This window comes from Anguilla anguilla, chromosome 4, assembly GCF_013347855.1.
Source record: "Anguilla anguilla isolate fAngAng1 chromosome 4, fAngAng1.pri, whole genome shotgun sequence".
NCBI lineage: Eukaryota > Metazoa > Chordata > Actinopteri > Anguilliformes > Anguillidae > Anguilla > Anguilla anguilla.
The window spans coordinates 31918605-31946559 of NC_049204.1; the positions used below are offsets into that span (position 1 = coordinate 31918605).

General features: G+C 44.3%; 1 protein-coding gene across 7 annotated transcripts in view; it reads right to left on the reverse strand.

The window, feature by feature from the left end:
- Nucleotides 1-2996: 2996 nt before the first annotated feature.
- Nucleotides 2997-27955, reverse strand: part of LOC118225103 (rho guanine nucleotide exchange factor 4-like) — a 92310-nt gene continuing 67351 nt past the window's right edge. For 6 of the 7 annotated variants that reach the window (XM_035413137.1, XM_035413140.1, XM_035413141.1 and 3 more), the window contains 10 exons: nt 19521-19666; nt 15006-15185; nt 14196-14390; nt 12030-12209; nt 11385-11617; nt 10773-10902; nt 10472-10603; nt 9998-10241; nt 7214-7291; nt 2997-6739 (listed from right to left, as the gene is read on the reverse strand). In XM_035413137.1, coding sequence (XP_035269028.1) covers nt 6582-6739; nt 7214-7291; nt 9998-10241; nt 10472-10603; nt 10773-10902; nt 11385-11617; nt 12030-12209; nt 14196-14390; nt 15006-15185; nt 19521-19666 — 1676 coding nt within the window. In that variant the 3' untranslated portion in view covers nt 2997-6581. Of the gene's footprint in view, nt 6740-7213; nt 7292-9997; nt 10242-10471; nt 10604-10772; nt 10903-11384; nt 11618-12029; nt 12210-14195; nt 14391-15005; nt 15186-17346; nt 18476-19520; nt 19667-27955 lie in introns of those variants that run through there. The other variant, XM_035413143.1, reaches the window with a different exon arrangement.

A 27955-nucleotide genomic window follows, 5' to 3' on the forward strand; every position in this document is an offset into this window, starting at 1 on the left:
TTTAATTTTTTGAGACATTCGTTCAAATAGTTCAGTCCATAGTTATGAGCAATTCAGATGCAGTTCATTGTAGCATGTCAAACAAGAACAAAACTAGAAGGTCATAAAATGAACATTCCTACAGACTCCTGCAAGGGCTAGCAATATTTCTTTTTACTGAAGGTTTTATAATTATATTTGCAGTCCAGTATTGGTTTTCATGTTTGTCTGTCCCTTCTTTCAGAAATTGGCTGTGGGAAATTGCCACTCGGACTAGCTCTGTGAACCTCTGGCATGTCTGCATTGGTCTCCCTATTTCACGCAGATGGGAGTAATGTATCATAACCACAAAGTTGTTGGAGATTTCATTTGTTGTTAGTAACTCGTTGGATTGAACCATTTGTTTTGTGCTTGTCTCCTGTATTTCTGGTTTGGTACGGAGAGCACGTCCTCACACCAGAATGACAGAATATTTCTGCTTCGTATTCTGCAGCAATGACCTTCATTCCTGGTCCTGGTGGGCCGCAGGGTCTGCTGGTTTGTTTAGCCTTAATATCAGCAACCAATTCAGACCCAAGAAACCAGGTGAGGTGAGTTAGCCCTGTAATTAACCGCTTTAATTGATCAACTAAGTGCCGAGTAACAAACAAAAGCCTGCAGACCCTGTGGCCCGCCAGGACCGGTAATGAAGATCACTGCTCTACGGGGTCAGTGCTTGCTGCCATTGATGCAGTTTAGAAGCCCAAGGCCAGAAGCTGTTATGAAAAGAAAGCTCCATCACTGAAGGCAACGATCCTTTTCAGTCAAGAGCCTCATGCCAGAGAGTCTTGGTTTTTGCTTTCTCTGAGCCCAATGAGGTGCTGATGCGCTGTTGCTGATGCGATATTGTGTAGAGAGGTCTGATGGTTTTGGATGCTCTGTTCCAAATTTATGATTGGTCTCTAATTAAACAAATTGTACTAATTAATACCAACCAATGCAGGTTTTTCTGGATAGGGGACTAGTGCTAGAAGCCTAGGCAGAGATTAAAGTCTCTCAAAGTGAGGAATTGATCAAGAGGCAGGCTGATCTGGGAGGCTTCATTAGGCTTCTTCCTGTTAATCGTTTAGGCTCGATACAGCTTTGAAAGGCTGATTATACCTTGGACAGGAGGCTACAGTGCTGGTCTGGCCAGCATTCAGCTCTGCTTTGTGCAATAGGTGTCAAGATCTTCATGCGACCAAAAAGCACTACTACATATCTTAGGCTTGCTAAATTTGCTGTCCAAAGTGGAATTCATAATTGGTTTGAATGCAGTGTTTAAATTCATTCATTTTTTTTTGTCTATTGTATAAGTCTCAGCAATATGATTTAGTAATGCTCAGCACATAAGGACAAGGCACCCATCACACTTCTTTGTGGCCTGCTTATAGCAACGTGTTTTAGGAACTGTGATATGACATTGATTGTGCCCTGTTACCTCAGTTGTGGGCAAGCTTGCCCGTCTGGCGACGCCAGTCTGTTGCCCGTCTGGGGCAGCTTGCCAGCCTGCCTGCCGGGAAACGCATGGACCGTGGCGAGCGCCGCCGAGTCCCGTCATTGTGCTGGTATCCACTAGGTGGCGTAATGTCTTGATCTGAAATGTGCATCAAAGGAAGTGTGTGCGCGTGTGTGTTTTTTGTTTACGGAGATGTATTTACAGCATTTTAAATAAAGTTGATATACAAAATGAAATGTGGGCATTTAATTATTTCCCCCCAAAATAAAACTTGATTAACTGATGACCAATTTGTCCCAATTTCAACGCATAAACCTTTCACAGAGAGACCCAGAAGAATGCACTCTCATGAATGTAATTTTTTTTTATTTTTGTGCTTGTAATTCTTTTCTTTTCAGTTCATGAGATGTTAAGGACCAGAGAGGTGCATTTTAGATCTAGCTGGTTGGGCCAAGGCTACTGCACTGCCTGTGTTCTTGCATGCCTAGAGTTATCTGAGGTCCTTACAATTTGAAGCTGAAACTAGGATTGTGTCCAACTGTGAAAAGGAAGATTCAGCTATATTTATAAGGAGTTGCGGCAGGTAGGTGCTGAGAGGTCATAGAGAGAATGTGAACTGGCATGCTAATGCCCCGTTTAGAGACAAGTGGCCACATTTTCAACAGATCTGGGTCGTCTAAAGGTAGTTGGTATTTTTATCTTTTCCTCATCAGTTGAAATTGCACTAGTAGGAATGATTTTAATCCTGTTGAGTTATGACTTCTTACATTTACTTATTTTCTTGAGCACAGGGATTCATCATAGGAAACAGTTTCAGTGAGCTTAGATGCATGTGTAGAACCGATTTACGTTTCTGTGCAAGCTGTGTTTAGAGTTGCTTGAAATATATCTTCTTGCTTTAAACCATAGACCCATCAGTGCCCCTATACCAGCTATTGTGAAGGCAGCAGGATATGAGAACATTCTCTAAATATCTAAAATATCCTTCATAACTCACAAAACTCATGGCCAATCAAAAACATACACCAAAAATGGAAATATCAAAAACGTTTAATTTTAAACGTCTGCAAAGCATTAACAGATGTTTTTTCGTGTCATACATTGGGTTTTCTTCTCCAGAAAGTAAATGATCTCTTAGTTTTATATAGTTTTTCATATTTATCTCAGTGTTTAGAGGAGTCCGAGATGGTAGAAATGGGAAAGTAGAATTCCAGTACCTGTATTTTTTGTCCACTAATGGACATGCGCTTAACCAATGTAAGAGTATGTTTTCCAGTGTGCAATATCAGGGATAGGCATGTGTGCAAGGTGACTCTGGATACCTGCTTGGAAAACATTTTGACTTGGGGGAAAAAAAGCATAAGGTAGGTCTGAAAATCTGAATTGGACCCAATGTAACATAGAGGTTCAATATTCTGTGTACAGAGAAGAGGGAGACCGATCTGAAATGACCAACAGCATCAGTAGTCTGAACTGGCCGTCAAGTTCGTTGTAGCTGAGTTGCTTCCCGTCATGAACAAAAAGAGCTTGCCCATTAAAGTACATGTTGAATGATTTTATTCTCTCCTGATCTGAGTGCATATGTAAACAACCATACACATACAAAGGTAATGTACAAACACTTTTTTTTTTCTTTTTGTATTTTACACAAACTATGCAATTTCACAAGTGCCTAGCTCACGGCAAGATAGAAAACGTTGCTGCAAGCCCACAATCACTGGCATTCTCCCCAATTCAGTGCTTTGCCTTCCAGAGACTTGGTTTCAACAATGTATCGAGAACCACTGCTTTTTATTGACTTTAAATATTCATCAGTAAGCAGACAGAAGATTGCTCAGAATGTACACCTCAGGAGAATGCATTCTGCTATTTTTGCCCTTCAAAAAAATAAATAAAACACGTGGAAAGTTACCTCATCTTTCTTGTCGGGAAACAATGAGGATTTCATTGGGTTACCCTAAACTCATTTTAGGAGTTGCTCAAAATGTTATCTGTTGTAGAGAAAATGATCATTCTGTAATGACAGCACAGCATTCGATTGCTTGGGTAAAGCATTTTCTTACCCAGAGACACAGCACAGTGCCATTTGGAGTTCAGTGCATGTACTCTGCCCTTGAATAACGATGCATGAAAGGATTACTTTTTTTTTCACAAAGTCTGTTGCCTAAGCAACACATACAGTAAAGGCAGCTTAATTTCAGCTACCTGACAGTAACCAGTGCGGAGAGATTGTTGCCCATCCAACAGCGCTGTATTACTTGCGTCATTGAGCAGATGTTTGTTCAAGGACCCAGAGGCCAGATCACACACTTCATACAAGCATTAATTTAGTTCAGAAACATCTTTAGGTATTTTACATGCATATTATGCTGAACCTACTTATGGGTATTATATGATGTAATACAATATTTTTTGGATAAAAAAAGATCAAGCTTTGACAACTGCTCCCATCTCAGAAAAGCAGAAATGGGTTGTGATCACTGCATGCAGAATCCAAAACTATATCACAACATTTTAAAACCATTTTCCATAACTATTTGCCAGTTGGAATTACAAAAGAAAATCTAAATGCAGCCAAGAATCATCTTGGGAAGTGTGAAGACCTGGGCATCTGAAATGATGTCCATGTGACAGAACCAGAAATGGCACTACACTTGCACACTCACTTTTGCCCTGAAATCTGACAAAAGTAGGGGAAGAAAAGAGTTGTCTCCAGTCATCCCCAATAGGGCGCCTCTTTTGATTCTCTCTCTCTCTGTCCCTCTCTCCCTCTGTCATCTCCCCTGGTTCAGCCTAACAGAGTTCAGAGTGTTTTGCATGTTTAAAGGGAGGTTTTCCCTTTCCGATTTGCTTTAATTCTGGACCACCTCCTAGGCTGATGCAGAAAAACCAATGCACTGGTTACTCCACATATGAATAATAAAACAGGCATAAGGTTCTCAATTTTCTTATTTTACTAGCTAAAATTCACTTCCCTAAAATGTACTTTTTAGTCCAATTCACAAGGCCCCTAATCTTCCTGCATGTTTCACTTTAGCAAAAGCACCTCTCATATGCTATAAGTGGGGTAAAGTTCATGTTACATTTCAGAGATGATGAAATATTCCAATCAGTACATTATGGATTGAATAAAGTACCCGGGGTTACAGGGTCAAATGCTGCTGTGTTCGTTCACAAAATGAAGCATTTCTCATATTACAATCCTGATGACTTCATCCCTGCACTAATAATGCAAATAAACAGTGAAGTGTGCATCATCCACCGCTTACAACAATGAACCAGAGAACCCAAACAGTCAGTATCATCTAGAACTGAAAAGAAAAAGTGAAAGGTGAAAGATAGAATTTAAATTCTAAAAATAGAATTTAAAGCCTTATACTTTCAACAGCACTTGTAAGACAAAAACAAAACAATGTGCAATTCTCCCACTTCACAAACAGTGGAACGGCGTGGCAGGTCTTGTTAAACTTGTCCATTCATCTTCAGGCTCCTCTTCAGAGGCAAAACAAAGTTACACTTTAGTCACAATTACCAATATACTTCCTGCAGTACCAAATGAATATTCCACAGTAAATTAGAAGATTTTGACATGTCTAAAAAGATGCACACAATGTTCTGCGATGATGTACCTCTCTATTTTCTATCATTTTCTTTTTTATATATACACATGCTATTTTAAATTTTGAAATAAAAATATGGATTCAATCTTTATTACAGTATAGGCACATTTCCTTCTACAATTCTACATGTTTGAGCGTAGGTTTTCTTGCTTTGTTTTCTTTATTTTAAAAATATATTGTATTAAATATTTGGTTAGTTGCCAACTTCACAAGGCAGACTTGACCAGCTCAAACGTCACGGGACGTCTTTAAAAACAAAGGCTGTCTGGGCACTGGTTTGAGTCTCTGTGGAATGATGCGTTTCCGTCAAAGGGTCCTGATATGTCTGACATGGCTTTAGGCTCATGTATACGTATAAGAAAAAGCTTGTTTATGCTATGCTAAATGTAAAAATTAAACTGATTCATGAAAATAATCATCTAGCTGAGTGAAATGTCTCTATTTCATAGACATGCACAGTATTTCATGATCAATGACCTGCATTTATAGGTACAGTATTATAAGAAAAATCCAAACATTGACTTTTTTTTATCGTTTCACAAGAACCTGCTTGATGCAGCAAGATGGCAACAAGAAACCTACGTCCTCAACCTTTGATGAGCTGACCACATGAGTGAAAGTGAGCTTTTAATAAGATGAAAAGAATATGTTAAAAATGTTAATACCTTGTTTCAAAATAATCCATGCAAGTACCACCTAACATTTCCTGTTGATGCATTGAATGGCACTTAAGAAAATTAGTTAGCTGCAGACACTAAAACTAAACAGGATTCATGGGTAAGGCTAAGCAAATACAGAGACAAACAAAAAATGCATTAAAGGACAGGGAACTGTGCAAGATATGGGTCAATGGTCTGCCATGCTTGACATTAGAACCTCAAAGTGGGTTTCCGGGACAAAATCTTTGGGATCAATACCCTCTGAATCATTTGCACACAGACACAAATACGACAACCAGTTCTCTGAAATCCCTTGAGAATAAACCAGCTTGAAATGCTCATGTTCAGTAGATCGTCCCACAAAGATGGAGCTTTGCATTAAGTACAACCCTTTTTTCATCTCGAACGCTAACACGGTTCACTTGAAAAAACAAATACAAAAACTATTATCTGGCACTGTGAACAGTTGCCATTTTTTGGAAAAAAAAAAGAAACACTGAAAAAATCGATCCTTCAGTAGAGGTCCCTTGAGAAAAGAGACGCTGCAGAAGTGTTAGGCGATCACTTGAAGCAGTAGTAGTATTAGCACTAACGGGTGGGCGCTGCAGCTGAAGCAGTAGAGGAGGTGTCCTTGTAGTCCTGGAGCTGAGAAGCTGTAATGTCCCTCCCAAATAGATATATACAGAGTCCGGGAGTCAATCTCAAAGTCTGATTGTAACCAACCAATAAAGTGCTTTCTCAAAGAAACATCATAATCGTTGTGATAGTTACCATATCAATAACCAATGCAGGTAATGAAAAAGGAAGTGAAAGTTCAGTCACAAACATGGATCCTCCCTCCCCTCCTCACTTCTTGAAGGGCGTCAGCCTCCCGATGTTGTGCCAGAAGTTGGAGGACTTGCGCTTGGGCTCGGCCAGCATGAAGACCTGCTGCTGGGGCAGGGCGGTAGGGAGGGTGGGGTGCTTTTGCCGCAGCAGGAAGTCATAGTAGGGCCTGGTCACCGCTGGGGCAGGCAGGGGGAGGGAGAGAGAGGACCAAGATCAGTTTAACCGAAAATCGCCAACATGTCATGCGTAACACTCAAGCTCCACTCCCAGTTCAGTATGAGAGCGCTCATGGCCCCAAGGAATTTCAACCAATCAGGGGCCTGCACTCCATTTCCTGGAGTGAGGAGTGGGCATGACTACCTATTATACCAATTATAATCAGAGGATGTATGAGTTGGAGAAGGAGCAGACTCCCTGGGAAGTGAACAAAGGTGAAGGGGTGCGAAATATGAGCAAGTGAAGACAGACAGGTACAGATATAGTTTAAAGAGAGACAGGGATGTTGTATACAACATCTGAGATGGAGACAAATCAGAGAGGACGTAAATTCATATAAAGGGATAAAGGTGAACAGGTACTGGCCACTATTCTAATGTAATCCAGCATGCTACCCCACCCCCAGCCCATACTACAGTGCAGGGTGCAAGTACCTTTTGGCTTCCCTGCTGGGTGGCTTTTGCATGCGTTCAGCATGGCCTGCTTCTTTTGGACTTCTGTTAGGGAAAAACCTGGAAAATCAAGAGCAAAACATGTCATCGCTGCTAGCTCAGAGCTTTTATTAAGGCTGAACCTATGTGCACCAGCACCACTGGACAGGCTGTGCTTGCAGAGGTTTCATACACAGCCACAATTCTAATTTTGTGCCAAATGTCCTTTTAAAAGGTTATAGATTAAAGTTTAGAATCTTCCCATTGTGCATTAATAGAACTGAGTGTCTGCCACGGGAATTGCAAGCCAAAGTGCTTTGATCAAGGGCATTCATACATTACATTTATTTGGCAGACGCTTTTATCCCAAAGCGATGTACAATAAGTGCATACCGAAAGTAATTGGACCAACTACAAAACACAGGTGGGTACAATACTCATTATGTGACAGCTATCCATAGCCATGGACATCAAGTTCAGTTGACACAGTAAGCATTGGCTAGGTCAGAAAGTTATGGAACGTCAAACTAGGAGGCATGAGTTACAACATCAAGATAAGGATGTAAGTGCTGGATGGAGATACAAGGGTAACGTGAATGTGCTAGAGGAACAAAATAAAAGGATAAGAGCGATCCTAGATTGACCTGCAGAGTAGTGATAGTTAGTCCAGGTATAGTCTGAAGAGGTGTCTTCAGACCACAGCAAAAAATGGGCAGGGACCACTCAGACAATATCATACTAACTCTGATTACTGTGCGCACAAACCAAGCGGTACATGGCTTTGATCAGTCAAACAGTTTCATTTGAATGATGAGGAAAGCTTGTGTTTTAGTGCAATGAGTGCCTAATGTTTCCTTTATCTGCCTCTGTAATTAATGTGACAGAAACAAGTGAACATTTAGACCTTTTAGAGTTATGCACTCATGAACTAGTGCATAAACAAAATAGAAGCTGAAAGTGGATTCCCTGCACTTCTCTAAAACCTTCATTCTACAGCTCCAGACCAAAAGTCCCACATCTCAACAGGTAGAAATGGACAAAACAACAATCAGAAATCTCTGGAAAGGAACTGCGCTACAAATTCAATATTAGACCAATTTCAGCGGTCGCACAAGCCCATGGAACTTCTGCCATAATTTGCCAACTAATAGCACAATAAATGTCACCCAGAGCAAAATCGTATCCATTCGACATTTGTGAAATGTCACCGTGTTGTCTGTGGGACATCTCCTGAGTGGCCAGAATGGAAGTTTACAAGACATCCGGATGACATCCGGATGACACCTCCGTGCGCCCATACACCTCACTCTTTAAGGGTGAGTTAGAAGACATTGTTTGACAATTAACAATATTTTTTGGCAGATACACCATCTAATGTGGATAGGAGAGCCAAGAATGAAAAGTCCATTTCGAGTTAATCAGTGGGTATGTCGTTCATGACTGCATTGTTACACTAGTAACAGAAGTGGGATGAAATAGTGGAATTAGGAGGAAGAAATAAGCGACAAATAATTAGACATTCTGATAAAAACACACGGGCTAATAATATAAAAACCTAGGATCGATTTCTCTTTTAATTTACTCATGATGAAAAAGCTAGCTAGAGCCTGACATCTAATTTTTTACTTTTCATTCAAATTAAACTCTTTCTCTTTGAATCTCACAATGCTACCAATGGCTGGGCAGATATTATGGTCAATAAACAACACAAATGTCAGACCCTGAAAGACAATTGGCAAGTGCCCTGTCACTCGTGGAGTGCATGGAAGCGGTTGGAACAGCAAAGCTACTGAGGTCTGATGATCTTAGCTGGTGGCATGATCAATGTAATTTAGAGCAGAGTTGTGGAGGGCTTTGTAAGACCTTGAAGTCACTACAGTACTAAATGGGAAACTAATGGAGCTTGTAGTGTATGGGTGTGACTTGGCCCCTGTTTGAGGTATGGGTGAGGACACTAGCTGCAGACTGCTGAATCATCAGCAACTGTGTCAGGAGTCAGGATGAAGTCCTGCCAGCAGAGCATTACGGTAATCTGAACGAGATGTGATAAATGCACCAATTCCTTAGAGTCTGTGGCCGAGATTGATGGCCAGAGAGGAGCTATATTACATAGCTGGGAAAATAATACCTTTATAATGTTTCTTAAGTCTGCCTCAAATCAGAGGTTGGAGTCAATTATCACTCCCAGACATTTTGGCAAGAGAAGCTGGGCAAATGAGTTCTTTACCAAGGACAGGATGAATGCGTCCATTTTGTTCAGCATGCCATTTGGACCAATCAGTAAAAGCTCAGATTTTCCGAAGGTAGATGAAAGGTAGCTGCATCCAGCTATAGATGGCACTTAAACACAGCCAGGGGCTGCTGGGTGGCTCATGCTATTGAGTCATTGCTATAGTGCATGGATGGCCCCTACAGTTTGTTATCAAATTCTGACAATACTAGTACCGAGTGCAGCTGGCAGACCCACAGGGCGATGGACAGTTGGCTCTAGCGTCACCCAGGGATGGTTTCACTTGGCCAGGATGACCGTGTCTCATCACGCCAGCAACACTGTTAGTCAATCAGACACCCGCAAGCCCACTTTCAAGCTGCATGTGAAGAATTCATCTGTTGAGCTGCATATGAAGTGTCTTTATATGAAACCTGACTTGTCTGATGACTGCGGTATGGTTTTGTTGTCTGTCTGCAGTGTGTCTGATGACTGTGTCTGGTGCATTTTCCCATCTATCTGCTGTCAGCAGAGGGTCTGGAGCATCTCTCACACGTGGAGAGCTTGGCGAGCCCCACCTGTCTCACGGTCGTGCTGCACCTGCCCTCTCTCGTCGGTGAACGCGCGCAGCCAGCGCTGTTTCTGCTCGGGCTTCTTGGCACAGAGCAGGTGGACCTCTTCGCCCTCGACGGACCGCAGCTTCAGTGCATTCTTCACGCTCACGTTCAGGTCCTTGTCCTTGCCGTCCTCCAGGTCCAACACCTCCATCTGATCCATGTCCATCCGCCCCTTGTAGTAAAGAATGTCCCGGCGCAGCAGGTCCTGTGGACACAAAATCAAGGCTACATGTGAGACTCACAAACACACACAAACACACACACACAGGGGACCTGAGGATTCTCACCCACAGAGATACAAGTGTAACCTGACAGTACACACAAAATCCCTAAACAGAGGCATAACAATGGTCGCCCAATGACCAACTTCAATATCAATAGCAGAAGTGATTCAGGTATTGAAAATCATTTAACCTGAACACTGGCCCCACTCACCTTCTTGCAGTACACCATCTGGTGGTCAAACAGGAAGAACATGCGTTGCTGGCTCTTGGCCTGGGGCTGTGAGATCTTGGTCATTTCCCCCGAGAAGATCAGATCTGAGCTCCGGCTGAGGATATCTTCACCCTAAGAGACACATGCCTGCTCATAAGATGGTGTTTTACGTACGTACACACACACACATATCTACTGTACTTGTACATTTCTGCAATTGCCTCATATAGACACACGCTTTCTCAGCAAATCACCAACACACACACAGACAAATAAACTGTGAAAGGCTAATCTTCCATACCTCCCAGTCCTCTATGGAGCTCTGCCACTGGGCGATCTTGTCGATGTTCTCCAGTCGACGCTTCCGCTCGTTGATCAGCCGGGCAACGTTCTTCATAGCATTTAAAGCAGCTTCAACGTCTTTATAATCTCTGCACAGCAAAGACCAGACCAGCCACATTACAGAGTCAGCCCCTTTGACTCTACACACTGCAGTGGCCACAATAAAAATTGGGTTCCACAATTAAGAAAACCTGTGACAGAGGTCCTCTGCATATTTTATGTCTGTTCTGTGTGTACATACAGGTATATGTGTTTCTGTGTGCAGGTATATGTGTTGGTGTGTGTTGTACCTGAGTACCTAGCTAAGTATCTCAGCTAGTTTGCTAGTGAAGCACAGTAAAAGGGGCGGTAAATTGAAGGTCTCATAGCAGGTTACCGTGACAACATGCTCTGATGACGTAACCTTCAAATTAAAAAATAATGACGTTACCCTTGACTATGGGCTATTTCGCCTTTAGCTGATTGGTAACGCGTTTGCCCATGAAAACGTTTGAAAGCTGGGTCCAAATCCCACTTCAGACTCAGGCAAATCTCTAACTTGTTACATGTACGGGTGGGGTAGCAGTCATACCTGTGCTGGGGGTTGGTGTACTTGAGCAGCTCGGCCAGCTGCAGAGGGTACTTGCAGATCTTCTGCACCGGGGTGAGCAGGAAGCCATCTAATGAGATGTCAATCATCTTCTGCAGCAGGCGACACGCCTCAAAGAAGAAGACGTACTTGTTGACCTTCATTAGCTTGGACAGCTGCACGCAGGCGTTGGGGTGGTTATTGCAGTACTCAGAGTAGATCTGGAAATCTGTTTGCTAGGGAAAGAGCGAGAGAAAACTCAGGTCACTGAAGGTCTTCACTCTTCTCCATTCAATGAAGGTTCACATGTGGCAAATACCTCATCACATGTGGCAAATACCTGATTAGCCCTAAGAGGACAAACGCTCTAAAGAGTCATTTACTTTTGTAAGAACCACGAAAGTAGGAACATCATTTAAAATAAGAAGATACATATATATACATATATCTTCTGATAGCGCACATTCTATTTCACCAGAATTCCAGTTTATTGAATTTCAGCACAGCTATATATGACATTCTTAACATTTGAAACTTGCACTGAAAAAAAGAAACTCATTGGAACAGACTCCAGTTGTGGTACATTCCTAGACACACTTCAGATGAAGAATGGGAGTGAGCACAGGACTGGGAACAGAGGCTGCTTACGTGCTCCAGGAAGCAGGACCCTATCTCGCTCAGGTGAGGCTGCTCCTTGTTGAACCTCTTCTCCAGGCCCTTGAGGAACTTCTTCTGGAACCTATAGATCTCGTCGATGTTGCCAAAGATGGTGCGGAGCTGCTCCTCAGTGAACATGTCCGTCCTCTTACGGCACTGTTTGATGTAGCCCTGAGGGAGACAGGGAGACGGATGGTGACACAACTCCTCGCAGTACAGTATTACATATTTATCTGGCCTGCGGCAATTTAAGCGGAGACTTGTAAAAGTAAATGTAGAAATTTGATATGCCTGGCAATGTAATTAAAAACAAACACTAGCAGGTGGCGAATACCAATAAAATACTGATATGAGGAAAAGGAAGGGAAAGTGGGCAGAACTGATTTCTAAGGTTTCTAAATTCAGTGCTTGCAGAAATCAGGGCTAATGTCATTTATCAACTGTGTTGTCGCTAGAATAAAGGATAGTTTCCTACTTTTGGACTTGGACCAGGAACAGCAGAAGACTCAGTGCTAAAGGAAGTATTTAAAGTTCAGAGTGTGGAACATGGCTACATTTATTCAAGACCAAACTGGCTCTTCAGATGACTTGCAGCTCAAATAAGTTTTGCCAGTTTTATTTTTTATTCAAATGTTCATGCATACAAATGAGAATGACAATTTCCTCCCAATTGTTTTTTTAAGGGAAGGCACGATAGTCCATTCTCCATTTCTATGTTTTTTGCTTTACTCAGACAGGTGGAAATCAGAGAGGGTAACAGAAAGATAATGACCACAGCTAAAAAAGCGCCAAAATTTTATTAGAATCCTTTTAGCCGCAAATGAATTAATATTCTATCATAAATCAATGTTGACACTTTGTAAATGATGGCTTCAGCGAAACATTAATATATCAATTAATCATCAAGGAGAGGAGCATATTACAGTTTCTTGCCCCTAATTGGTTTGTAGGAGAACCGGGCAACTCAACCTTGGACGGTTACAGTCCAGCTGGTTTTATGGTTCAGGTCTGTGAATCCTAAAACCCTCACAAATGGGGTGATTGATAATTTGATTCAGCTGAGACCAAGATGGAGGATGAAAAACAATACTGCCCTCTAGAACTAGAAATGAGTCACCTGGCATCAGAAGCCTGCAAAGAGCCAGTCAGTTACAGCAGTCAATACCTTAAATCTGTGAGAGCCATTCACACCACTCCTTTGCAATAATGATTTCTCAGATGTGCAAGGAGCATCCTATCCCCAAAATGATAATGCAAAATGCATGCACCTTTGAAGGTGCTGTCTTTGTCTCTGCAGCGTTTTCCAAGGTATATTCACAACAGGAATCTCTTTCTAACTCTTCAGCTAGTTGTCATTTACATCTCAACAAAAACACATTTTCTACTACCAAATTCCATGTTACTCCATGGGCATTGGGCAAGAGGCAGGAATACACCCTGTGGGAGGAACCAAAGTACCCGGAAGAAGCCCACATGGGTATGAGGAGAACATGCAAACTTCACACAGAAAGGCCCAAGCCGGGATTCAAACCCAGAACCTTCTTGTGTTGAGGAGCCTGTGCTGCCCAGTGTCGTATTTAAGATTTTGGAGATATAAATGTAAGGTGGTTATGCAGAATGAGATACACAGCCAACTGGCTCTTAACTCTTGCTACAAAACTGACTGCCTGCAATGCACATCCCAAGCTCAATAGTCACAGTTATTTAAAGCCTTTATTATGTACTGTATTGTATTGTATTATCGACCTAGTTAGCTCTGTCTTACATTATTCTGGCTAATTAAACAAGTGATACAGCTAACGTAACATAGCTTTTAAGGCACAAGCTAATAGCTTCCTTTAGAACTATCAGACAGCTCTGCCTGGCCTGCTCCTAGGTGTAACCATAGCAACAGGTCTTTACAATTGATTCACAAAACCAATAGTGAAGATTAAATCTGCAGATAAAAAGCGGTTTTATCCAGCAAATACCTTAGTTGCAACACGTTGCATGTAGGTAAGCATTTTTTTGAGGTTAGGGGTCTAATATTTATTAGTTTGGAATGCTAACATTGTTGGAGGATGTCATACATAGCAGTCATTTGTAAACAGGGATTGGTGGACTTCAGTGTCAGTCATACTTTGCTAAAGGTCAGTTGGGATGGCTGGCTGTGATTACCTCGCAGATGTCCTTCAGGTGCTTGATGTAGTCCCTCTCGGTGCTCATGATCTCGTTGATGACGTTGGCCCTCATCTGCTCCTTGCAAGGCAGGCCAGGGCCCAGCAGCCTCCCCGAGGAGGCGCTGTCCTCCTCCCGCGCGTCCTCCAGCTTGGCTACGTACTCCTCCATCGGCTCATCTTGGTTCACGCGTAACTGCCGGACAGTGGGACGGAGGCACCCTTAGAGATACCATCCCTCCTCGTCTCTCTCAGTGAGGCTGGTCTACAATTTCAGCACTCCAGTTTCTTTTTGAAGTGGGTTTCTGGTCTCTCGAAAATTCAGTTAAAAGTAACATGCCGGAATGCCAAAGGGAAAAGCCACTGTGTGTATTCAAACACCGAGACTTCAAAGGGAAATTTTTAGCCTACCGAATCTACTGAAAATATGGTAAAGAACTGTGGCAGTTACAACATACCGACCTTATATAAACCTGTTCCTGAAGAATCAGCCTGAGAGATGCGGTTCACAGTACTAGGGCAGTCACACCAACTCTCAACATATTAGTGACACAAGGCTGAGTCAAAGAGGAGTGTCTGAATGCAAAACGAGATTATGGGCTTGAACATTATTATGCGGCAGATAATATCTCTAATGCATCCCTCTCATCCATTGTGCTTCCAGCACCCCTTGCAATCTCAGAACGCCTCCTGGGGAGTGGTACTGCTCATGTTGAAAACCCTACTCTAAAGCATTAGCCCTTGCTATATGTGCGGGAAACGACACAGGTGTGCTTTGGGAGCACCTGGGGAACAAGTGAGGGTTGCTCACCCGAACAAAGCTGGCCGGAAACCAGCCCTCGCTGTCAAGGATCCGTCCCCACCACCACTCCTTGTTGGTGGCATCCACTACTTCGATGACGTCGCCAGCGTTGAAGCCCAGCTCCTGGTCGTCCATGGTGACATGGTCCCACAGGGCCTCGGCGTAGACCACACTGCCATCGCTGATCAGCTGCAGGGACAAGGGGATGGGCGGAGGGGTCCTTCAGTGGCCAACACTTTAAGCAGCCCAACATTAAGAACAGGTCTGGGGTCAACCCCCCCTCCCCCCCAACAGTCCTGTAATGTACACTCAGCACACAGTTGAGATAACTCTTAAAATCTGGCCTGTCTTTTCATTCTCTACAATTTCTTTGTTGACGAGATAGACAAAAGAACTAAAATGAATGATTCCATGTTTTTAATTTTTAAGTGCCAAAATAAGACAGAAAAAATTCAGAATCCAGAGATTTGTTTTTGCATTAGATGGCATTTGAAGAGTAGAGCACCCTCAAATAGTTTCAGTCAGGCGTCCTCTCCTTATTGTACCAGTAATACGTTTTCAGGCCTTCATTGGAGTAAGGTGCACCTGATGGCTTTTGCAAAACCAGAGAATCTGTGAAGGTTGTTGAGCTTTAGAACAGATTTGGGCTTATTCTATTATAAATGCACTGGGTACCTTGGCAAAATTGTGAAACTTTTAAGAAAAGTAGCGGTAGACAGCAATGATTTCAAGATTGGTCATACAAGCTCGGCATCCTTTTCTGTGTGACATGGACACCCCAGTACCTTGGATCAGAGGTGGTAATTGCTTTGCTAGTGCCTCTTGAATTGACTTGCATAATTAAAGATGTGGTAGTGACAGAGATATATGGGGGATGTCAACGGGGGAATAGATTGGGAGAATAATTGCATCGTCATCCCTTTAGATGGTAAGTAGCTCTTCATTGCTGCAGAGTCACGGTTGCAGCAGTGTTAGAGCGAAGCTTACTGGCTTCTTAGCTGGCTCCTCTTGGCCGTGCACAAACACAGAAATGCCCCTCGTTTGGAGCAGAGTCTCAGCTGGGGTTAGACACGCCCATCTGAGCAGGTGTAGGACTGTGCAAGGTGAGAGGGGAGGAAAACCAATGCAATGCAAGAGGTCCCTCTGTCCCACGCCCCACTCCCCCTCATCATTGCCATTGGAACGGGGAATAAAACCTGTTGCTAAGCGACACACCCACGGAAGCTTGCCTCTCCTCTGCCTCCGCTCCAGAACCTGTGCCGTTATGTAACTACAGTAAACACCAGAATACCACGGTTCTCCATAAACGCATACTCACACAGGAGCACATTCCTCCATATCAAACAGGGTCACTCAGACAGCAAGAGCTAGTTCAGATGCAGCATCCTAAGTTACTTTTTAGCCTCAGTCTTTCTGTCTGAACTTCACACTTGGTTTTCCACATTTGCACAAGACACTTCCCCAGTCTGTAGATTGGGTCTGCATATGTTGGTGAGAATGTGTGGTGCACGTGCATGTGTCGATGCATCTGTAAGCAATGACAACCCCCACATTCTGTGGGCAGTGGAGATGCACTTTTGCATTTTTATCTCTCCCTTCAGGGTAGTGTAAGCTCACAGCTGTCAGATAGACTGGGCCTCTCTGGCTCCACTGAGGTGCTGTGATGCCAGGTCGCTGGGTGATGCGCCGATTTGCTGAAGGCCCGAACGTGGCTCACACAGGGCAAACGCGATAACCTCACATACCTTAACATCTCTGTCTGCTACTACACAAACAGCTCAGCTGAACTACTGGCCATGTGCAGTCAAGGAGCATGGACACAGACACACACACGCACACACAGACAGACACACATACGCACACACACACACACACACACACACACACACAGACAGGCACTCACAGATAGACACATGCACACACAAGCACAAATACACACATGCATGCACACAGAAAACAGAAATAAACACAAATGTGTTTTTTCTATAAGCCACATGGGACGAGCTATACCTACATGTTTCAGAACACTTGACACAAACTATCACACACACACACACACACACACACATAGACAGCCCAAGCACAAAACATGAACAGATAAGCACACATGCATACATTGTCCCTCCCTCCCACACAGATGCAAACATTCCCACATCAAAGCATATGCTCAACGGTCAGTAACCACAGAGACGGCTTTTATACCCAGGAAGCACTGGTCGCCGGCGACCAACCGTACCCACTCTACCGCCAGGCTGCTGTTAATAATTGACTAGCAGCCGCTCCTGTTCGGCTGGGCAGGAGCATGAGCCAGACACGTTCCACCTCCCCCCACCCTCCACCCCCCCCGTACCTGCGCGCCTGTCACCGCATCCCGGACGCCCATCCACGCTGACACGCGGCGAGCGGCGAGCGAAGTCCCCCCCCCCCTCTCCTCGGCGTTTCTGGGGTTCTCTACTGGAAGGCCAGCAGGAACATCAGCACCACGTTGATGATGACGAGCAGCATCATGATGACGAACACCACCACCTTCTGCGTCTCCGGGTGGAGGTTGCAGCGCAGGAGGGTGTTGACCAGGCCCAGCCGCTGCCGAGCCTTCTGGGCGCTGCGAGCCATCCTTACCGGCCCAAGGGCCGCCCGCGCCGCCGCCTGTTTCCGCGCGCCGCTACCGCTGTACCGCCGCCGCCCGTCCGTCGCTTTCGTCTCCCCCTCTCCCTCTCTATCTCTTTCCCCCCTTCTGCTTTAGCGCTCTCTCCTCCTCTCTCCCTTCCTCACTCCCTCTCTTTTCTCTCGGTCACGGTCCCACTCCTCTGCTCGCTGTACGGAGACAGAGCCTGTCTGACTCGGCATCCCCTCCTTTAATTAGTGCTCCCTGATGCTTCTCATTCTCTCCCTCTCTCTCTTTCTCTCCCTCTCTCTCCTCCCCCCCTCTCTCTCTCTCTCCCTCGCTCCCACTTAGCTACAATACCTACGCTGAAGGAGGTAGCAATTCTATAAATCTTTGGCAGCCGTTATTTCTGCCTGCTCAGAATACTAAAGAAAAAAATGGTGGACAGGTCTGCTTACAGCTGCACAGGCACAGCCATCTATCTAACTCGTAGAATTGCTTTCTACTGTTTTTTTTTCTTTTCCTTTTTTTACCACTAGCAACCAATCGGCTGGCTGTGTTCTGCACCGTATCCTGGATACCAGAGTGGCTGAGGCCGGCCATAGCAACCCAAGGGAGCGCAGGGGGAGGAGACAGCAGGAGGATGCAGTATAATAGATCTTAATAGCTCCCCGTCTGTCAGAGCCCTGCTTGTTTATTAGCCGAACCGTCTAATTGTTAGCCCTCCCCACCCCCCATTCAGTTCCATGCTCCCATTTTGCTGATAATTACGGGTACAAATATTGCGAGCGTGCCTTGGGTGATCTCATTTTTAGCCCACGGAGGTACAGTGATGGGTTCAAACACAAGGGCCTCATGCATCGGCTCCACTTTGGAACAATCTGATTCATTGCTGGCCTAATGGGATTAGTGAAGCCCTTTAACTTCCTTTCATAACCCCACCCCCCTCCCCAATATATGCCATACCAGCAACCTATCTTATTAGCCATGGAGCAGCTGCAACTGAACAGGATGCACATTCTCTGAAATTTACGGTCTCGGAGGTGACATCATCCACTCAGAAACATTGCATTCATCCTGCGCATGCTTACGGACAATTTTACGTACACTGCACACAGCAGAAATACGCCAGCCAGCATTATTTAGACAGCACAAAACACGCTGTTTCTGGGGCTGCTGACTTCAACATCTGTCCTCTCTACAAACACAGCCTTAAGGCTCTCCTCTCCGAATATGAAGTCAGATGGAGGGTAGTTATGTTTGTATGATGGACAGTAAATCAATCTGTAGTTTTATCTTGGGTGCCAGATGCAATATATTCCTCCTCTAGTCCGCACTGCAGGCAACAGAGGCTTAATAATTTTTTCCACTGCATCTTTATTGTTTCCCCACCAGGTGGCTTCCGTTATCTGTCATGATATTTCTGTGGAACACCATGGAAGGGGGTGGTTCTGAACAGCAGCCAATCACAGGTCAGCACTGCCAACATGAGCCGCAGGACCCTGAACACCCTTCCCAGAATGCCCCTGAAGATTTCCCTGAGCTCATCACAAACAGAGCAGGGGAGGGTCTCAGGACTTTTAAATTAATCTGTGAGATTTTAATTAATCTGTGCTGCACCTACACACCCTCACATTGAAACAAACAAGCACACACAACACACACACACACACACACACACACACATGCGCATGCACACAGACACAAACACACACACACACACACTCAAGCAAAAGATTCACAAAGCCACTCTTTCAACACCCTCTAGTGTTCAAACACTCTTCCTGCAATGACGCAAAGATGGAGAACGAGAGAAAGAACGAGTAATTGAGAAAGAGCGATGAATATAGAGGGCGAGAGAGAGAGAATGAGAGAGAGAGGAACCGCACAAAAGATAGAGAGAGAGCTGGGTTCTGTACCTCGTTTATAGCGAGCTGCTCCCCCCCTCCTCCGGGGTGGCCGAAGCGGTGGCCAGTGCTGCGGAACTCCTCGTACAGGTCCTCCTCACTCTCCAGGTCCTCCCCCAGACAGGCCTTATCTGGCGCCCCATCAGGAATGACCACCGCTGGGGGAGAGATCAGGCGCACATTCACACACTCGGGCTCCCCCCCAAAACAGGCAGGCAGAGGAGCATTGTGACTCTCACACTAACTGCTGCAGCATCAGAAACCCCTCCGCCCTTCTGCAAGAGGAGCACAGATCTGGCTCTGATGAAAATGAACGCTGCCGCAGTCGCTCAGCCCAGCGTGCAGCTCAGCGGGCCTCTCATCAGGTGCACAGACCTGGACTACATCTCCCAGCAGCACACAGGAAACCTGGGACAGAACAGCAACTAGGGAGGGGCCAAAGCCCCTGTGTATTCTGTATAACGGGGACCGGGATGTGTGAATGTCATATTATGTTTCAATATCCAATTAAATTTTATGAAATTGAAATATCTAACATTATAAGTTTTGATATTTTAAAAAAACAGCATTTAATTTACTGCCAATCAAAAGGACATAAAAACCTGATATCAGTGACCTGAAAACCATTTATGAGCTAGGATCTAAAATATTACCAAAACATATGGTGAAGTACATTTGTTTAATGTAACACTTTGTTGCAGTAGTAGTTGTTATAAGAAAATCCGTTCAGTTGAGAATACAATAAATCATTATTACTGTTATGATAAAATTGTACATGTGCTACTACAGCAGTTTGCAGTGTGTGCACACTTCATTCCAACAAAGGTCGAGGCCATATGCCAGAACATGTGGTGGAAAAATTTTGTCCTGAATGTAGTAATATAGTGGAATGTAGTGAAGTAAATTGAATGAAGAGATGACAAGTGCTTACTTCACTGTTTTTTTTTTTAATAAAGTTTTTGGTTTTAATGTTCATCGTTTTGGAACTTTTAGGAATTCAGTATGGTTTTGACACGCATAGTGGGAAAAGACAGGGCTAATCTGTTTTTATCTTTGTGTGTTTTGCATTACATCAGCACAGTCATTCTGCTTGCTTTAGGAGCTGAGTGCGAGAGAACCTGAGCTCTGCGTTGTCACACATTTGTATTTAGTGACAGGGTGAGAAGTTTCCGTGTGAAAGCATGTCAGCACTATCGCATCTTTATGTTTCGTGGCTCACCACAAGCTAAGTGCAGAAAGCCCACATGCAATTTGCTATCCTACTTAATTTTAGTGTTAACAATGAGCTTCAGAAAGCATTATAGTGTAACAGAATTTGTGAGAATGCACTATTAGACCCACACTTGACTGTGCAAACACCATGCTCACCCTAATGCACACACACACACACACACACACACACACACCTATGTCCTCACAGTAATAGAAGTATATAATTATGCATATAATCACGGATTCCCTAAAAGAAAATGCATACCTGCTATATTGGCTAAAAATATCGTACTTGCAGTATCTCAGCACTGCTGATCTATATGGTCTGAGCATCTGTTCAAGCAGCTGCGTTACCTCAGTGACAAATTGCCATGGAGACAGAGAACCACGAGGAAGCATAGAACCCACACCCCCTCAAGCACCGGGGCGAAAATTGATTCAGTAAATCATTTGACTATTATCTTTATAAATAGAGCCTGCAGCGGGAAAGTATTTTTAAGACAATTCAGCATTTGTGGTCCTTCTAAGGGATTGCTGCTGTCTACCTGCACAATTCACAACAGTCAACTGGGAAATCTAACCCGTATGAAAGCTTAATAGCCTTCACGACACCACACTAACTGAACAAATGAATTGACTACGTAAATTCACCAATTCTGTGACAAGTACTAAGTGCTGGACCTGAAATTGACTCGAAACTGCCTGTTATTTTAGCATTATTTTGTTGCTGCATCGCATTAACATTTCATATTTTTGTTTTCTCTCATGCCCTATTCTTGTATATCCCAAATCTGAAATGTCAGTTGCAGGTCTGTTCCACTGCCGCAATGGCCTGTCACACCTTTTCTTAGCACGCACTTCGTCTGAGAACCTGAAAGTCTGTCTCTTGTTTCGCTTTTAGCACTGGTGTTATTTCTCACAGGTTGGAGTCTATAACCGAAACGCAAAATGCTCTGGGGTATGACAAGTCTGTTTAGTCTTTTTTTTATCTGTTTATATTATCGCTTGCGCAGTCCGTGTCCAATCCGGTTTTTTGCATTATGGTATCTCTTGTCTATGCTGAGTGAATTGCCGTCGCTATCAACGTCCCCTGCTGCTCCCAGGAAAGCGCCTTGTGACAGTCCCAATCTAAGGGGCGATTGGCAAAATACACCCTGACAGAATGTTTCAGTTCTCTCAGGTATAGAGAAAAACTAATTAGGGAAAGAAGGCTGACTTCAGGAAGATGCATTGCCTGTCTTTCACTGGACAGGAGAAACGGGCTGGGATTGATAACCCTAAAAAAGTAGGCAATGCTGTTTGTTTCACTACGGCCCTGGTACCAGCCTGTGTAGAGTGATTAGCCGTCTCTGGCTGACTGATGGCGCAGCAGGGTGGCTATGCATAGCACATGGTTCAGTGCTGGATGGTCTCAAATGTGCTTACGTATTAGTGCACAGTAAAAACACAGGGTTGAGACTATCAAGCATCTATGGATGTACACCTTATTACCTCATTCATAAAAGACAGAAGAAAACAGGTAGTTATCTATGCCCCTTCAAAACTACTGTTAAAGCTCTGAATCTGGGTGTCTCTGATGGAGCCCCGTCCCACCTGAATGGCAGCTTTCTCCATGGTAGCTACAGGACTGTTTCGGTTTAAACTGAAGTTCTGCCATACCGTAGCGCGCCACTAGGGAGTGACACACTGTACCATTTCCATCCCAAAGATTTTTTTCATCCCACTGTATCCTCTCATGAAGAGATTTACTTACAGTGGGATTAGCTTTACAGGCCAAAGCAGGACAAAACAGGATCTGCCACAATGCTCCGGTAACCTTATATTGCACTATTCAAGGCTGAAAACACACAGTAGCAATCAATGGTTTAACTCCCACGCGCACCCTCAAGTGACTGTTTTTCAGTCTGGGCTTGTGTACGGTGATGCCGTTGTTGGCTTGGCGATACCTGGCACTGATTTCTTAAGTAAGCTATTTCTATGCTTATTCATTAAGTCTCTGCATTTTCCTAATGCCAGCCACATTAAGCAGGTACACATTAAAATAAAAGTCGATCGCACGTGCCATGGTTCTCTCAAGTGTAGTTGTCCCATGATGGGGCTTTTGGGGGGGGGGGGGTGTGATCTTCCTGAGCTTCTCTATGTAAGTTAGTAGTTAGTAGGTGAGAGACTGCTTGCAGCCTTCTCTACCCACTGGCGCTTGGGGTGGACTGAAGCAGTTATTATTTAATTTGCTCTCTGTAGGCCCTAGTGCCACGTGCCGAGTCGCGTGCAGAATGCCTTGCGGGCCAATGCGAACTGCACTTCATGCCCGAAACTTTAATCCGTCCAGGATCCCCCGGATCGAGAGGAGCGTGAGGTCACTGGGAGAGAGGCGTCAAACCACTGCGGAAATTATCCTTCATCAATGCCCAGACGTATCTGGGGCTTCAACAGTGACACAGAAAGAGTCACACACTACAGAAGACATTTAACCACTTGCTAGTCACCTCATAGGCCACCACAGGCTGTAAACAATGATTTTATCAAGATAATGTGAGGGAGTGTGGAAAGACTGCTACTGTAATGGTAGACAAACAGCTATCACAAATACTCATGTGGCCTGATATCATAAACATTTCCCCCAGACCATTAATGTGAAATGAAAATGAAGACAATTAGTGTCTTGTAAACGTGTTTTCCTACCCTACTGCACTTGTTTATAAACATATAAGCAAAACAGGGTATTTTAGTATGTCAGACACACAAAGTGGTTTTTATTTTCTATATTTTATCTCTCAGTACTTTTTCCATTTATTCATTCAAATGACGTCTCTGCCGTACAACAAATGAAATAAGTTCAAAAAAAGTTATCTATCCCTCTAGGGGGCGGAGCTCTGTGGTGGACACGGAGGTTTCCCCTCCAGGCAGACCCATGCTCGTGCTCATTCTTCCTCTCCACTGCCTCGCGCTGGGAATTACCGCTCGGACTAACAGAGCAGAAGAAGCGTTTCCCCGAAGCCTACTAACCCCATTGAATACTGCCCCTTCACTCTCTCCTCCTCTCACGTTCACACATTCTCACGTGTCTCTCACTCCCATCATCCTCAGCGCCTGAGGCACACAAACCAACGCTACTGAAACTGTTCACTGGCTGGCTGCCATGTGAAAATCTTTCATTTATACCTCCAAAATATTTCGATATACAGAGGCAACAATATGCATATTCATCAACGGCATCGAGGACGACGCAGAATAAATTGCTTGCCCCTGTGCAACGGTGGTAATTTATTCATTTTCAATGTTTAACACTGTGGCACCTTTTGAAGCTGCTGCCTGCATTTTTAAAAGAGCTCCTTGGAAAGAGCTGGGCTGCTCAGACAAACAGATTGGTGAAGAACACCGTTCCTACCAGCTCAACTCGTGCTCAATTGCTGTGCCTTTCTGCCCTCACCCCCATGATGCCCTCCAGTCCCACAGACAAAAGGTAGTAAGTATGCCTTGGCAAATTACACACTACTCTTCACATCCTACGACCAGAGGTGCAGAGGTAGGCAATATCAATCAGTAGCCAGAACCCTTGAGTCTGCTGGGTAATGTTGTCCCACTTAACGGCACGTTTTTCTCGTGCTCAGCAACAAAGCAGGGCACTGAGAAAGTTACTTTAAGGCTTCACCTCAATGCTCCTTTTTAGCATTATAAGACGTGACAGGATCGAGTTAGGCAGCGTGTCTTGGCACATCAGCCGTACTTTGGAGAGAGGTGACAGAGTGAGTCAGTGCCCTGACCCTCATCTGTCAGCTCCGGAGAATTCTGCTAACACGCCGCACCACGATCCATCCCATCCAGGTCACCGCCAGCCCGCTAACATCCTCAGCCTTAAGAGTTTCTCCCGTTTCACGAATACATTTTCCTGTGCAACAATCTCCAACAACTTGTAAAGTAGGGTGACATCATTAGTGAAGTGAAGCACAGATTTCGACCTTTAGTATTTGGCCCAAATAGATTCTGTAAATAACTGTCTGTAAAGAGTAAATGGTTAACATTTCAAAATGAAAATTGTAAAATGAAACTAAAAAACGAAACTTAAAATGATAAACTTTTAAATATACACTACATTCCCAAAAGTATGTGGACACCCCTTTTAATTAGTGGTTTTGACTAGTTCAGCCACACCAATTTCTAACAGGTGCATAAAATCAAGCATACAGCAATGCAATCTCCATTGACAAACATTGGCAGTAGAATGGGTCATACTGAAGAGCTCAATAACGCTCAACGTCGCACTGTCATAGGATGCCACCTTTCCAACAAGTCAGATAGTCAAATTTCTACCCTGCTAGAGCTTCCCCAGTCAACCGTAAGTGCTGTTAGTGTGAGCTAGAAATGTATGGGAGCAGCTCAATCATGAAGTGATAGGCCACAGAAACTCACAGAGCAGGACCACCGACTGCTGAAGTATGTAGCATGTAAAAATCATCTGTCCTTGGTTGCAGCACGCACTACAGAGTTCCAAACTACAGTACCTCTGGAAACAATGTCACCTCAGGACCCTGTTTGTCAAGAGCTTCATGAAATGGGTTTCCATGGCCAAGCAGTCAAACACAAGTCTAAGATCACCACACAAAATGCCAAGTGTAGGCTGGAGTGGTGTAAAGCACACCGCCAAAGCACAGCGCAGTGGAAACGCGTTCTCTGGAGTGACAAATCATGCTACACTATCTACCAATCTGACAGCCAAATCTGGGTTTGGCAGAATGCATATTGCCAACTGTACTGGCCTGAATACTGCCAGTAAATTTTGGTGGAGGAGGAATAATGGTCTGGGGATGTTTTTTATGGTTTGGGCTAGGCCCCAAGTGAATGGAAATCTTAACGCTACAGCATACTGTAAAATGACTTTCTAGTCAATTGTGTGCTTCTAATTTTGTGACAACAGTTTTGAGAAGGCCCTTTCCTGTTTCAGCGACAATGCTCCTGTGCACAAAGCAAGGTCCATAAAGAAATGGTTTGTAGAATTTGATGAGGAAGAACTTGACTGGCCTGCACAGAGCCCTGACCCCCATTGAACACCTTTGGGATAAACTGAAATGCCGACCGCAAGCCAGGCCTTACACCCAACATCAGTGCCCAATCTCACTAATGCTCTTGAAGATGAATGGAAACAAATCCTCGCAGCCATGTTCCAAAATCTATTGAAAAGCCTTCGCAGAAGAGTGGAGGCTGTTACAGCAGCAAAGAGTGGTCCAACTCCTTATTAGTGCCCATGATTCTGTTATGACATGTTCAACAAGTACATACACATACCTTTATAAATGTAGTGTATTTAATATAATCCATTAAAGCTTAAAAGTATGGTATTCTAGCTACATATACCCACATTCACCTGTTGAAGGTATACACAGATCTTTCTGGTCTAAGGTGGATACAAGACAATGCTATTAGTTCAAGCCATACCACACACACAATACATACACACACACACACACACACACACACACACATGCATAAAAGCAAGCAGACCCACACATAAATTCGTACACATGCAGGCACACAAGCATGCACACACCCTCACAGGAACACAAACGCACACACTCAAACACATATAGACACACAAACAAACATACGGATGCATATATATACAGCTTCATATTTTTATCATGCACAGTGAAGTTTCTGTGGCACAGACAACCTATGTATAGCATCTGCCTTGGTTCTGCCTCACCTCAACACAGAAAAAAAAAACATCTGATAAGGGCCCAGCAGAGACTAAACAGGCGTCAGGAGCACCCTGGGCGGTTCCTGAAAGCTCTACTTATCCCTGGTGACCCTTTCTGGTGTCGGAGACGTCAATGTCAAAGACACCATTTCCTGACTCTGCCCCCCCCCCCCCCCCCCCCCCCCCCACTGTAGACGCTGAGCGGCTCCATCATCACAGTGACACAGCCGCTGGCCTGTCTGGACCAGACACCTCTCTCACAAAGCCCCCCCCACTTCACACACCCCACCCCCAAACCGCTGGGGACCTGGGTGACAGCCATGGCAACTGGGCCAAAGGGACTTTAATTAAATTGGCTTGAATCAGTTGTGCCGATGTCTGAGAGATATCCTCAATCTCACCCCTTGCAAAATGCAATAGGATCACTGCCCTATGATTCAACTGGCCTAGATGTGCTTTGGATTGGAACAGGGGAACAAATAATGCAAAAACACATTTCATTGCTCCAATCAGAAAAGGCAACCAACCAATACAACCCAGACCTGGAGCAGCAGAACTGTTATAAATACAGATTTTGTTCCATTCACCGTAATCTTCTTTCTATTATTTAATTTCCTTTTTTTTTTCCAAACTCTAATATGAAGAGCATGTCTAGACTGAAAGACTGGCTGAACAGAGCATCTGCTACAGAGATGAATTCTATCTAATCCAGAATCATCCCAGCATCAGACAGAGTTGAATCCGGCCAATGAGAACCCATCTGCTGTGCCTCAATTTTTTTCCCCTCTCCCCACTGCTGCGAAACACAAACAGGAAGATAAATAAATCATAAATAATAATGAATAATGAATAATAATATTAAAACACTCTCTCCAGCACCATGTCAGAGGGGAGCCACAGGCATGGACAGTGCTGTAAACAGACAGTCAAGAGGCCCCTGTCCCAGCATTACCAAACAGCACAGCTCACATACTCATTTCACCAGGGAGTGGACACCGCCGGCCCCCAGCAGTCAGGGGCCCGGGGAGGTGGCTAAACTGCACACTCCCATGGGGGGGCAGAGCTGTTTGTCTCAGATAATGGTTACACCCGTGCATTAGAGCGTAGATTAACTCCCGGGACTAGTGCTTCATCACCTTCGCTTCCAACGCCCCTCATAAATAGGTCCTTTCTACACAACAAAGGCCTGGTGGCACTACTGGGTATCATGTCTATTACACCCCACTCACGCAATAATAACTGGGGGACAACTACAGTTATAACTCAACAAAGCAAACAACAAAACCAGAAAGTCAGCTCGCATGGCCAAAAACCCAAATGTAACTGAAAACAGCCAATTATATAAATATAGCAAAACACAAAAAAAAATTAATATCTCCATATAAATTAGGATAGGTGCAGGGTGTTGGGCTGTGCAGAATAGTGGGCAGGTTGGAGCGGAGCCAGCAGATTCCGACCCAATTCACAAATATTTTCCCTTCTGAGAAATAAAAAGGTGAGTCATCCGCAAGTTCCCAACGCCAACCAAGCCTGACAAACC